The sequence below is a fragment of the Chiloscyllium plagiosum genome, unplaced genomic scaffold (genome assembly GCF_037043375.1).
Source record: "Chiloscyllium plagiosum isolate Xiang-an unplaced genomic scaffold, Cpla_swu_hap1 HiC_scaffold_14, whole genome shotgun sequence".
Lineage (NCBI taxonomy): Eukaryota > Metazoa > Chordata > Chondrichthyes > Orectolobiformes > Hemiscylliidae > Chiloscyllium > Chiloscyllium plagiosum.
The window spans coordinates 16,797,151-16,811,921 of NW_028270152.1; the positions used below are offsets into that span (position 1 = coordinate 16,797,151).

The window sequence follows — 14,771 nt, forward strand, 5'->3', positions numbered from 1 at the left end:
AAAATTCACATCTAAAGTGCAAAAATAATAGTTTATATCTTGCAGTTTTGCTACAAAATTCATCCACTGAAGATGAAGTATCATGGTACCTTCATTGTTCCAAACAATTCATCTTTAATGTGTCCTCCACCAAATTCCTTTTTCACAGTGGCTCGAGTTGCTGCATACAACATCTTTTGTCTGACCTGTGTAAAATACAACATGGTGAGAGTAAATATACAAGGTGAACCAGGAATCAGGGAAAGCAGATTTTCTCAGTGGAAGTCAACTATAGTAAGTGAAGAGTTGAAACTCTCCTCTGCACAAGAACAAATGTAGCAAGCTGGGCAACTGGCAATCCTGAAGGCTGTTATGCTATGGCTGCCCTCATAGAATACTGACAGTATGGAAGCAGGCCATTCGGTCCATCAATGCAAATGGCATTTCACCCAGACCCAACGCCCGATCCTATCCCTGTAACCCAGCATTTTACACGGCTAATCCACCTAACTTACACATCCTTGGACACAATGGGAAATTTACCATGGCCAGTCCACCTAACCTGCGTATCTTTGGACTGTGGGAGGAAACCCATGCAGACACTGGGAGAATGTGCAAACTCCACACAATCAATCAGTCACCCAAGGGTGGAGTCAAACCTGGGTCCCCGGAGCTGTGAGGCCTCATTTCTAATGGTAGGACCTTAATTAGGAACAATTATCATTGATCCAGCTCCAGAATAGATCAAACTAAAACTTACTATCCTGTGTTTGGTTCTTGTTTACTTTTTGGATGGAAGTTACACATTGGACAGGACTTACTGGACTTAAGATAAATCAAATTAAATTACACAGTTCAAATATAAATACTCATAGTCTCTGTGTAAATAACTGATAATCATGGAACCTCAACAGAAAACAGAGTTCAGTAGCTTCCACCTGGCCTACTGGAAGTCATTAGCAATCTGTTTGAATGTATCCACAGACATACATACTTTCACTGTAGAGAGAGGATACTACACACCCCTACTTTATCTCAACAATTAAATAATATGAACACTCTACCTACATCACTAACCAAATGAGTATAATTTGTACATTATGTTAACTTACTTAAATTTCCTGACTGAAACACATTCTCTCATTATGTTTAAAAAAATAAACTCAGCTCCATATATGGAGGATATATCAGACGCATTTTCAGGTTTGTGTGAATAGATATTCTATGTGGTTGGAATTTTACAATTGCCTTCAGACAGACACACACACACATAAAAAAGGCTGCACCGCAAAAATGACACAGGAATACAGCATCAGGAGTGAGTCTTTTAGCCCTTTGAGCTTGTTCCGTCCAGTGGGATTACGATTGATTTGCAACCTGACATTTGATACGGATGAACTTTGACTCATAGCCATTGATTAACAAAAACTATCAACCTCAGATTTGAAGTTAATAATTGATTATCAACTGCTGATTACAGGTATTTCTTAATTTCAGTCCTTAATTTTTAAATGACTAAAAGCAAATGTCAGGAATAAAAACTCCAGTTATAAACTTTAAATGCCCTTCTGGAGGTTGGATTTGAAGAACAAGTTTGTGTGTGAGGCACTGCATTTTTCAAAAAGCCAGAGAAGAGCTGATATTCATCTGTTAAAAACAAAGTATCAAAGTACATACATGTCCCATGGGTGTCACAGTGGCTAGCACTGCTGCCTCACAGCACCAGGAACCCGGGTTCGATTCCAGCCTTGGGCGACTCTCTGTATGGAGCTTGCATATTCTCTCCCTGTCTGCGTGAGCTTCCTCTGGGTGCTCTGGTTCCCTCCCACAGCCCAAAGGTGTGCAGGTTAGGTGAATTGGCCAAGCTAAATTGTCCCATAGTGTTCAGTGATGTGTAGGTTAAGTGCATTAGTCAGTGGAAATGTAGGGTAATGGGTCTGGGTGGGATATTCTTTGGAGGGTGGAATGGATTTGTTGGGCCAAAGGGCCTGTTTCCACACAGTAGAATTTCTAATTTTAATTCTAAAAAATTCCCCAAACAGCAGAAATACATCTACCTTGTGTTTTCCACTTCACAGTATTTTTATATCATGCCTTTATAGCAAATTTGAGACGGCTTAGATTACATACAGTATTTTAAAAATGTCAGCCAGCATAAAATCACAGATGTTTCTCATTGAATCTAAAACAGTCCAACAGTCTTGGACCAATTGTAGTTTATGATATCACTCACTTGGATGCATATTATAAATCATGCTACTGTGATCCACTATGTATTACTTTTCAATTGTTTCCTTTGATTTGTCCTCCTCAAAGCTGTTGTGTCTGTGATACAGTGAAACAGAAAGCTATCCTTTGGCAATGTGACTGTGTCTCTCATCTATAATCTGGATTAAGTACTAGTGAATTAAGAGCCTTTGAAATGAACCCAATACTATCTGTGGCAATCGCACAAGTAAGCTTGCAGTGCAAGTTGCAGAACAGCAATCAGCCAAACAGATCTTTTCTGGATTGTATGAGTCAGAGTCACATCCAAAGTGCACTTAACCATTATGCTACTGGACAGCATGCTAGAGACAATTTTGTATCAGAATTTAGTGCAGCCAAGACTGTTCAATTAGAATCAATTACATTTATACATTGCCACAGGGGCACTGCTAAACAAAGTATAAAATTCAACCACATATACTGATAATAGGACAGATGACTGAAAGTTCATCAAACAGGTACATTTTTGGTGATTTAAAAGAGATGTAGGTACAGGAACAGAAAGGTTCAGGGAGGAAATTCCAGCGCTTAGAGCCCAGGTAGCTGAAGGCACAATCATCATAATCATAGTCATAGAGATGTACAGCACAGAAACAGACCCTCAGTCCAACTCGTCCACGCCGACCAGATATCCCAACCCAATCTAGTCCCACCTGCCAGCACCCGGTCCATATCCCTCCAAACCCTTCCTATTCAAATACCTATACAGATGCCTTTTAAATGTTGCAATTGTACCAGCCTCCACCACTTCCTCTGGCAGCTCATTCCATACATGTACCACCCTCTGCGTGAAACATTTGCCCCTTAGGTGTCTTTTATATCTCTCCCCTCTCATCCTAAACCTATGCCCCCTTCTGGACTCTCCCACCCCAAGTAAAAGACTTTGTCTATTTATCCTATCCATGCCCCTCATGATTTTATAGACCTCTACAAGGTCACCTCTCAGCCTCCGGCACTCCAGGGAAAACAGCCCTAGCCTATTCAACCTCTCCCTAGAGCTCAAATCCTCCAACCCTGGCAACATCCTTGTAAATCTTTTCTGAACCCTTTCAAGTTTCACAACATTTTTCCAATAGGAAGGAGACCAGAATTGCACGCAATATTCTAACAGTAGTCTAACCAATGTCCTGTACAGCCGCAACATGACCTCCCAACTCCTGTACTCAATACTCTGACCAATAAAGGAAAGCATACCAAATGCCTTTTTCACTATACCAATAACAATAATAAATTAATAAGATACAAAATTTTCTGAATTGAGTTTAAATCTTTGCTGCAATTTAAAGCACAAAGATTATTTCAAAAAGCAATGCTCTTTACAAGTTTAGATAACACCATATAGTTTTGGCCTGCAATTTTATCTGCACATATTGTATTTATGGACCAAGTTCTGGAAAATGGGATTTGAATAGTTGAATGGTTGTGTGCATACGATGGGCTGAAAGGCCTTTTTCTATGTTGTAGAATTAGAATTAGCTTTATTGTCACATGTACTCCCATGAGTACAATGAAAAGTTTACATTACCATTTACAATGTCATCTTAGATACAAAAATACAAAATCATAGGAATAAATTGTAACAATGAAGACACGTAAGTTCAGAATAACAGTCCTTCCAACCAAGTCTTCGCCAGCACCTAGTCTCCAGACAGTTCTGACTTCACCTTGAGGTTCTTAAGGCCAGGAGGTAAGAAGAAAGAAGGGAATTAAAAAAAAACACAAAAAGAGAAATAAAAGAAATGGATGGAGTGAATGATCTCTGCTTGAGGAGTCCTACTCTGCCTCCATCTTAGAGCATCATGGCTCTGAAACAGGCAAATCATGACTACTGCACTGCGCTTTAATCATGTAGTATGATTTTGCAGTGCTAAAAAAAAAGATACTAGGAGAAAGTGAGGACTGCAGATGCTGGAGCTAAAAAAAAATACACCAAATAAAAATTCTAATACCCTTTCCAACAACATTCTCTGTGAGTGCCAGTCCTATGTCAGAAGGGTAATTTAACTGCAATTGCCTGATTACTTCAAACTTTGGCTGTTGCAATGTGTTGATAGGTCCTGTCTGCAGGTGGCAGTAGTTATTCATTAAAAGGTGAAACTCTTTAAAATTGTGACAATTTCCATTCTTGCAGATAATACTTGTTCTTTTACAGGATTACTGCCAATGCCAGTGTTTTCTGCTTTGACCATGTTGGTCCACTGTAAGAATGTATGATTACAGCCATGATTTCCTCATATGATGATTTCTGATTTCAGCCATGGAGGGAGTAAATGTTAAAAGTATAAAGGAGGAAAAATTAGGAGGCACAGAGATCGAGAATATTAACATTGGTAACTGTTAATGGTGACAAAATATATTTCAAAAATGTTTTAGTGTTACTTTTTTAAAGTCCTTGCTCATAAAGTGAATTCCTTGAACAGTTTTTTTAAGGAAAGTGCCACAAAGATTCTTTTCACTACTTGACCTTGGTTTAACTGGGAAAAAATAATTGTTATCAAACAATCAGTGAATACAATCTGTAATGTAATAACTGTGTGTACATCTCTCATATCACAAGGTCACTTGCAAGACAATTATTTGTTATGACTACGTTTCTTTAAAGTGCTCCTTCGAAACAATTAACTTTGTTGGGATGTGGTCTCATTAGAGGAAACAGATGGGGAATCACTGTGCATTAGAGCTGAAAGTTATGCTGTTAAGAGCTGAGAATCAGTAGAATTCACTTTCCAATCCGGCAGGTTTTAAAACAAAATTCAGCAGATTTTATTGTTCACCCATTGACCCTCCAAAGAGCCTGATGAAGGGCTTTTGCCTGAAATGTCGATTTTCCTGCTCCTCGGATACTGCCTGACCTGCTGTGCTTTTCCAGCACCACTCTAATCTAAACTCTGGTTTCCAGCATCTGCAGTCCTCACTTTTGCCTCCAAAGAGCATCCCAACCACACACCCCTCCCCACAACCCCAAACCTATCCCGATAACCATGTATTTCCCATGGCTAATCAGCCTAACCCACACATCCCTGAACACTATGCGCAATTTAGCATGGCCAATGCACCTATCTTGCACATCACTGCACTGTGGGAGGAAACTGGAGGAAGCCCTCGCAGACAAAGGAAGAATGTGCAAATTCCACACACAGTCACCTGAGGGTAGAATTGAATTCGGGTCCCTCTAACTGTGAGGCAGCAGTGCTAACCACAAAGCCGCCGTGTCCCTCTTGTTCCACCGTATCACATGAGAAGCAGTTGAGGATTTTGGGTCTGTACTCAATTGAGTTAGAAGGATAACAGGGGATGTCATTGAAACAGACAGAATATGGAGAGGCCTGGATGGAGTGGATGTGGAGAAAATGTTTCCACTAGAATGAGCTAGGACCTGGCGCACACCCTCAGAGTGAAGGCTCTTAAGATCTGAGATGAGGAGGAATTTCATCTGCCAGAGGATGGTGAATCTGTGGAACTCATGGCTACAGATGGCTGTGAAGACTAAGTCATTGAGTGTCTTTAAGACAAAGATAGATAGTTTCTTGTTTAGTAAGAGGATCAAGGCTTACAGCGAAAAGGCAGGAAAATGGGCTTGAGAAACATATCAGAGTCGAGAGTGTGATGCTGGAAAAGCATAGCAGGTCAGGCAGCATCCGAAGAGCAGGAGAATCGACATTTCAGGCTGTAAGCTCATCATTAGGAATCTTATGCCCGAAACGTTGATTCTTCTGCTCCTTGGATGCGGCCTGACCTGCTGTGCTTTTCCAGCACCACATTCTCGACTCTGATCTCCAGCATTTGCAGTCTTCACTTTCTCCTTGAGAAACATATCAGCCACGACTGAATGGTGGAGCAAACTTGTTGGGCCAAATGGCCTAATTCTACTTCCACATCTAGGGTCTTATAGAGTGTAATGCTCATGTAATAATGCCAAAAACTCCATGTCCCAGCAACCAAGGAAGAATTATTGTTCATTGCTATGCTGCTCTCACATTGCTACCACTTCGAATACATTCTTAATATGCCCAAACATCTCCCTGTTTTTGACTCATTCTCTCTTTTGTCTCCTACAGGTATGAGTGCCATCTGCTTGGTCTCAATGGCCAAGACAGCAACGCTGCATGACATCATCTCTTCTACCTCCAAGGAAGGAGCTTGAGAACTCTATGTTGGCACTAACAAGGCTAACTCCTGCATCCTCTGCCAGCTTAGGTACTTAACACCCTGCTGGGTATTTTTGCTAGATGACAGTTGGGATCATACACTTGTGAGCAAACCAGTTCCTCATCGTAGCTGGCTTTGGAAGAAACACCTCAGGTTTCTGGCACTCTGAGGATTGCTGGAGACCATGCACTTGCTCAGTCTGCTGATACTGGCAATTCAGAACTTCATTGAAATGCACAAGCAGGTTTGTTGGAAGCATTGGGCAATCTGACTCAGGTTGGAGAACGCTAACCTGCTGTTTACAACCTGCTCCCTTTGGCATGCGAACAACTGGCTGCCTTCATGGACAGGTTGGCAGCTGAAGATTCCACCCTGTAATTTATTTACTGGAGTCTTGTAGCCAGTTGGATGTATATTCTCAAAATACTTTTGGTGCAAATTTTTCAAGAGAAAAAAAAGCACAGTTGTAACATAGAAGTTTAATTCGCCATGAAAATGTCTATAATTTTATATTTAAATCTACCCTGAAATAGAGGAACAAAAGATTGATCAAACACTATGGACAGTGAGAATCTCAGTTTCACTGCTACAGAGGGATTATTGAGAGGAGGCCAAGTGATTCCTATAGAGCAAAGGAAAATATGAATCAGTCTGCTCCTTGTGTAATATCAGGAGTCATGGAAGCAGCCTGCCTTCTGTTCTCTACATTTCGCAAATTTCAAACTGTGATAAAATGAACAGAACATAAAAATTCCGTACAGTTAAAACTCTGAACGTATTTGCAGGCCACATTCTGTGTCTTGGGATAATGTCCAAACTGAAGCTTTTTTTCTTAACTGCATTTACTGATATTGAGGATTTGAATGAAAACAAACCATGTATTGGGAAATAGGTTTCCTTGATTACATTATTTTCCACTCCGCCTTTGGACATTTGTCTTTTATTAAGTTGCAGTATGTTAAATATAGATCAGCCAAAAGCTCACATTTATTTTCTCAGCAGAAAAGAGGCAAGCTCCAGCAACTTCCTGCCCCATCCATCAAGTGTAACTGGCAGCCAACTGATAAGGGCTTACAATGTTACTGTTATTTATTTCAAACATAGCGTTTCTCCCGTGGACTTCACACTGTAGTTCAAACATTTTTTTTTAAAGAAGGGTGAGGCCATTATTTTTAGGAAACAACTAAGTACTGTATAGGGTTCAAGAATAGCAATTAAAAATTAATGCACAGCCATTCCCGAAAGTTAAGGTAATTTGCCTGGAACATGTGAAGAAGGAAACAAAAACTGAAGTCTGTAGATAGCAAGTTTAAGGAAGCATGGCTCGATTTTTACACATTTAACTTTTTTTAATATAAATTGTGACTCTACACATACAGACCATTGATTGAGAGTTGAAACTGGGGGTTTGCTTTGTGAGGTATTACAGCAGATATAGTCCATGCCAAAGACAGCAAGCCTGCCAACCCTCACCCTGACAGACAAGCGAACTACATTACAATTTAGGCAGTTGCACAATAAAGCAAGTTATTATTGCTCCTTCCAGCTGAGGACGATTGACTGAGTGCCTCCCTCTGCTCTGTGCATTCTAGACACTCGAGAAGGGGTAACGCAAACAGCAGTCAATTTGCAGCATTGTTTTCAGTTTGGGAATTGCATGTTTTGCTTAATATGGAATAGGTTGTGGCAAGGATAGCACTGCACACTTCCAGGAGGCCAATCACCAGACTGGTCCAGTCCCACTCCTGTGTTCCTTCAGGATTCCCTGTGAAAATAGGGCAAAATGTCTCACTTGTCACCCCATTTCACACTTTCAACATTCACTCGCTCCACCAGGGATAACTGCAGCAGTAGTGCGCATTATCTATAAGATGCTCTGAACAACTCACCAAGGCTACTGAGGCTGCATTTTACAAATCCTTAACCTCAGCAACCTAAAAAAACAAGGGTAGCAGATATTTGGGAATACTACTGCCTGCAAGTTCCCTTTAAGCCCACACCACCCTGACTTGGAACTTTCGTGCTATTCCTTCATTGCTACTAAGACTCCCTTCCTGATAGGACTGTGAGTGTACCTACATCACATAGACTACAACAGTTCAAGAAGGTGGCTTACCATCAACTTCTCATGGGCAATAAATGTTGTATTAACCAGTAATGCTGACATCACTGAATGAATTATAAAAAGGAAATCTAACCTGAATCAAAATCTAACATTTTTCTTCCTTGGGAACCTGGTGAGTGAGTGCCAAGCTTACATGTAGCATCTAAATCTCTTTGGAGGTGACATCTTTTAGGTGGGGATAAAGATTGAACTTTAATAATTGAGGTGTGCGGTATCTTACAATACTTAATTGCACTCACTTCCAATAAGCGTTGAGTGTGTGGAACTGGAAAGGCACAGCAGGTCAGGCAGCATCCGAGGAGCAGGAGAATCGACGTTCGGGCAAAAGCCCTTTATCACTTCAAATAAGTATAAGGTGCATCCATGGATCAAAAATACTCCGAGACATAGTTTAACTGCACAATATCTGATTTAGTTTTTATGTGTAGTTGACGTAGTCAAAAATTATTGAGAAGGTGTTCACTACCACCGTGCTTGGTACATATTTTTAACTTTCATGATCAATTTCAGATAACAGAAATTTAAAAAAAAACTATTCAGAGCACAGGTTTTTTTGTAAAATGTTTTCAAATCGGCTCATATTCTAAAACAACAAATGGCCTGCTTCAAAAGCTTTAGTTAGTTCACGCCAGAAAGGTGCTTCATTGAAAGAATTTACACTGCAATCAATGTACATTTTAATATTTAAAAATTAGAAAATAAATAAAAGATCACTGGTCATAAGTGGATTGTTGATGTATATTCCTTGTTTTCTATCTATGATGTACATGCTAGTATTCTTAACATTGTGTTGAATAAAAATCATGCACAACTTACTGGGGAATGATCAGGTGACCAGGAAATGAAGAGCCATTCATAGCCCTGTGCATTCTGGCTATCGAGGCGATAAAGAATATAGCACGGCTGCATGTCCTCCAGCAGGGGAAGGATGAAATTATCGTAGTCTCTGTCCCATGTCTGTAATGGCTCCTTGTACAACCCCAACACTAACTGCTCTAGAAGAGAATTAAACACAGTTAATTTCACATTTCAAAATGAGTTCTTGCTTTGCTTTCTCCAGTATTAATAGCAGGATGGGCAGAACTATAATCTAACAATCCCTACTTTACAAAGCTATCAAAGTGTTAAATGGTAAAAGAAGAAACGTCATTCCTAACATCACAATCATAAAATCAAGTGGTGAGCAGAAAGGAGCACTTCTTGGTGGGGTGGGGTGGTGGAGTGGTGTGAGATAACATCACAATTTGAGTAAATCTGGGGCAGGCAAACAGGAGGCTGGAAAAACACAGCAAGCCAGGCAGTATCAGGAGGTAGAGGAGTTGAGTAAATCTGGAGCCATTCACGTGTGCCCGACTGTCACTAGTGATAGAAGTCTGGTAGATGATGCACAGCTGGGTTGTTGAGCAACCCTTGATGCAAAATAAAGTGCATAAACAAATGTCACAACCTTTAAGCAGAACTATCAGATACTGGACCTGAGAATACTTTACACTGACTCTATAAGCCCTAAATGGAATTGCTTAAAGGCCAAGCTTTCCTTGTCCTGGCTACATTATGTTCCATAATGTCAAGTGACAAATTATTTGCATTCCATTAGGTTGATGGTAGCATATATCTGAGAGCATTGTGACGATGCTGCTCCTTTAACAAGGTTGGGCTGTCCTTGGGTTTTTTCAGAGGGGTCGTATAGACAGAGGCTCCATTTTGTCTGTGTTTATCTACTTGAAGAAGCTTTTAAATTTTAAACAAACATTTGTACAATGAAAGGGAGTGGTCAGTTCTCCCAGCTCAGCTTTTTCCTGGTTTGGTTTGAGCAAGCAGTCAGGTTTTTTTGAGGCTGCTGGTCAAAGAAACAGCTACATGGAAAAAGGTGTTCCATGCTGAATCTCTCTCTCTCTCTCTGCTGTAAGACCCTCTGTTTGATTTTACCTTTTTTGCCAAAGGGTGTGTATGGCGATTGTTGCAGGAATTTGGAACAGCCCATTAAGTTGTGATAGAGTCGATTAGGTTTTTAAATAGTTAAGTTATTCTATATTCTGTTCTCTTTTGTTTGTGTTTCGGTAATCTTGCAAATAAATTCTGTTTTGTTTGAAACTTAGTGGTTGACTAGCTGCATCTCTCCTGGAATATCCACTTTACACCTGCTCAAAACAACTAGAACAGTTACGGTCTGGGCTACCTTCTTGAAATGTTTTGAGGGGGTCTGACCTAGTCCATAACACCATACAACGATATGCCTGTCCTATATATTTCATTCAGAAATTCTGAAAACTGTATAATGCATATATATTACACATAAATCCTTCTGCACCAACTTGTTGGAATATTTCTGCACAGAACTATACTGGTTACACTCAAACCTGGTACATAGTTTGAACACTAATTTAAAATATGATTGAATAACAACAAAAAAAGGCGTTTGGTCTTGCTCTTCTCTGTCTCAAAACAATACACTGTTAAGAAGGCACACGGTGTGTCAGGTTTCATTCGTAGAGGGATTGAGTTCCAGAGCCACAATATCATGCTGCAACTGTATAAATACTTGGAATACTTGTTTCGGGAAGGATGTGGAAGCATTGGAAAAGGTGCAGAGGAGATTTACCAGGATGTTGCCTGGTCTGGAGGGAAGGTCTTATGAGGAAAGGCTGAAAGACTTGGATCTGTTCTCATTGGAAAGAAGGCGGCTAAGAGGGGATTTGATAGAGACATACAAGATGACCAGAGGATTAGATAGGGTAGACAGTGAAAGTCTTTTTCCTAGGATGATGACGTCAGCCTGTACGAGGGGGCATAACTACAAATTGAGGGGTGATAGATTTAAGACAGATGTCAGAGGCAGGTTCTTTATGCAGAGAGTGGTAAGGGAGTGGAATGCCCTACCTGCTAATGCAGTCAACTCAGCCACATTAGGGAGATTTAAACAATCCTTAGATAAGCACATGGATGATGATGGGATAGTTTAGGGGGACAGGCTGAGAATAGTTCACAGGTCGGCGCAACATCGAGGGCTGAAGGGCCTGTTCTGCGCTGTATTGTTCTATGTTCTATATCAGGTAAGGTAAACTTCAGTTTATATTTCAGTAACTAAAATTTCTTACTTTAAGTGAAACTGTTCCAAGAAGGAAATAGACAATAGCAGAACAGAGTCCATGCATTTATTTAGAATGTTCAGAAAATTGAATACTGAAATCAGAAGCCAGGACAGGGTGATGAAAACTCAAGGAAGCACAAGACATTTTGTCAATTGGGCAGATATCTGCAGGTCAACAAATTACCAATAGACAGACCCTTGTTGCTCCAGAGAAGAAGCCAAATGTCAAAATTTAACATGGTGAGATTAATTTGACGGTTAATTTGTTGATAGATGACTTTTGATCTGAAATATTCATTGCATGGGTAAATTGGAAAATATTAATCTTTATTGAACTGGATTACACCACAACAGACATTTTCAGAAAATCTCATTAGCGGAGGAGAATCGACCCAGCGACAAAATGTGGTGCCTTCAACAGGGATTGAGACCAGTGTAGACAGTGGCAAGGTGGTGAAGGAGGGATGGCAGTGCAGGCTGATGAGCTGGTTCAAGACTGATGCACTCTCTTTAAGCTATATCTTGCTTTTTCTTCCTTATTCTTAAAACTACTCAAAATGGTGCTGGATTGTGGTGTCAGTGGAAAAGCTTTTCACTGTATTTTACTGTTTTTCTCACTGTAAAATACACCTGACAGTAAAAATCATTCACTTATATGGATTTTATTTTCATTCATGGGATGTGAGCATTATTGACTTGGTCAGAAATTCTTATTGTCTACGCTTCATTGCCTTGAACGGAGTAGTTTACTAGGCCATTTCAGAGAACAGTTAAGAGTCAGCCATATTGCTGTGGCTTTGGAGACCCGTGTTGTCCACAGCAGGTAAGGGCAACAGATTTGTTTCCCCTAAAGGACATTAGTGAACCAAATGGGTTTTTAAGACAAATTGAAAATGGTTAAATAGACATCATTAGTTTAGCTTTTGATGCCAGATTTTTTAATGAATTCGAATTTCACCATCTGCCATAGTGGAATTCGAATCAATGTCTCCAAAACATTAGGCTGAGTCCCTGTATTACTAATTCTGTGAGGTTCTATTATTCCACCATCTCCCTGCTAAATTATTGTTTCATTAGTATTTGCAAAGAAATGCAGTTTACAATATTTTGCATACATTGGCAAATCCATCCACAGTTTGGCATGTCAGTTGTACAAAAGGGAAGCAAATTGGATGGCTATAACTGCATTGATTAGAAAAGAGATTTATCCACATTGTACAGTTAAGTCCCAGCTCCACTTCTGAAATTACAGCAGACTTGAAAGAGATTAGCACAGATATAATTATTCCATTTGTGCAATGATGCATCAAAACACTACCCTGATAACCTCTAAATCAAAGCTACAGCATAAATCTTTCCTCCTTATATTTATTTAAATCCTTATACTTTAAATAAATATTCATTTTAAAGTATGAGGGGAAAAAACAGCATCACCTTCAGCTTACCTTTTATCCTCAAGAGTATTTTTTTAAAACAATGTTGGCAAAGTTAGCAAACAAATTCATTCACATGAAAGCACTTCATGTGACTATCTTCTAGGTGGCAGATGTTATGCATTTGGAAATGCTATTCAAGGAGGCTCGACAAGTTGCTGCAATGTATTTTGCTGCCCGACTTTGTTGGTCATGGAGGGAGGGTATGTGTAAGGTGGTGGATGGGGTACTAATCACGCAGAATACTTTTCCCCTGGATAATGTCAGGGTTCTTGAGTGTTGTTAGACTTCATCTAGGCTTACTCTCAAGTTAGGCCCTATGAATGGTGCATAGGCTCGGAATACCAGCAGGTGAACTACTTGCCTTAAAATTCCCAGTCGCTGACCTATTCTTGTAGCCACAGCATTTACAGATATTTTCTCATTAACCTGATCAGCGATATTATAACACGCCTCTAGAGCAGGTAGGAATTGAACCCAGGGTTCAGAGAGAGAGAAACTACCATTGCACCATAAGAACCCTCATAGTACTATATAGTTGGCCCAGTTAAATTTCTGGTCCATGGTAATATTCAGGATGTTGATGGTGGGGAGTTTAGCAATGCTGTTGAATGCTGAGAAGAGATGGCTCGATTTGGTCTTGTTGGAGATGGTCTTTGACACCATGTAAGTGGCATACAATATTAATAATCACGAACATTTGCAATTTTTGAACAGATTTTCTTCTTTTTGTAAGACCACCATTTTTCTGGCTAACAGTTAGCCCAGGACAAGGGGAGCACAGTGGTAATGTCTTTGGGCAAGAAATCTAGAAACTTTGTTCTAGTGATTTGGGTTCAAATCCAACCATGGCAGGTGGTGAAATTTGAATTCGATATAACTCTGGAATAAAGAGCTGGCTTAATTATGGCCATGAAACTACCGTTGACAGTGATTAAAATCTCATCCAGTTTACTAATACCCTTTCGGGAAGGATATTCATCTTCCTTGTCGGGTCTGGCCTTCACGTGATCCCAGACTCTTAAGTGCCATCTGCTCATTTAGGGACTGATAATAAATGCTGGTCTAGCCAGTGATGGTCACATCATTTGAACTAATAAAAAACACTGTTAGTACAACTATATAACTGGTTGTCAAATGGTGTGCTGGAGCCTACTAGACTAATCTGTTTCGTCATTTTGTTTTTTCCACCGTGGAACAACTCCAAGACTCCATTCAATAATATATCTTGCCAGGAGAGGATGGACATATGAACACAAGCATTAGGAGCAGGATTAGGCAATTCAGCGTCTTGAGCTTGCTCTGTCATTTGATTGTGGCTGATTCCAACTCAGCCTCAACTTCAATTTCTGTGACCCTTAAACTGATTACTAATTAAACATTTGTCTAGCTCCTCCATTTACTCATGTTTACTCAATATCTCAGCATCCATCACAGTCTAGGTAATGAATTCCACTGATTCATGACCTTGGACAGGTGTACTTTCTCTTATCTATTTTAATTCTGCTACCCCTTAATCTGAAACTATACCCTCTTGTTTTAGATGGTTCTACATGAGGAAACACCCCATATCTACTTTGTCAATCCTCTCTAACCTCTTATATACCTAATTAGATCTCTTCTCATTCTAAACTCCAGAGATTATAGGCCTAAACTGCTCACTCTCTCCACACAAGACAAACCCCTCAGCTCTGCAATCAATCTATTGAACCTCCTCTAAACTGTC

General features: G+C 40.0%; 1 protein-coding gene across 4 annotated transcripts in view; it reads right to left on the bottom strand.

Moving 5' to 3' along the window:
* The window catches only part of twf2 (twinfilin actin binding protein 2), a 144,847-nt gene that overhangs the window by 53,251 nt on the left and 76,825 nt on the right, over positions 1-14,771 (bottom strand). For all 4 annotated transcript variants that reach the window (XM_087994097.1, XM_087994095.1, XM_087994096.1 and 1 more), the window contains exons 3-4: positions 9,338-9,516; positions 90-185 (exon numbers count right to left, since the gene is read on the bottom strand). In XM_087994097.1, the coding sequence (XP_087850223.1) occupies positions 90-185; positions 9,338-9,516 (275 nt within the window). The remainder of the gene's footprint in view (positions 1-89; positions 186-9,337; positions 9,517-14,771) is intronic.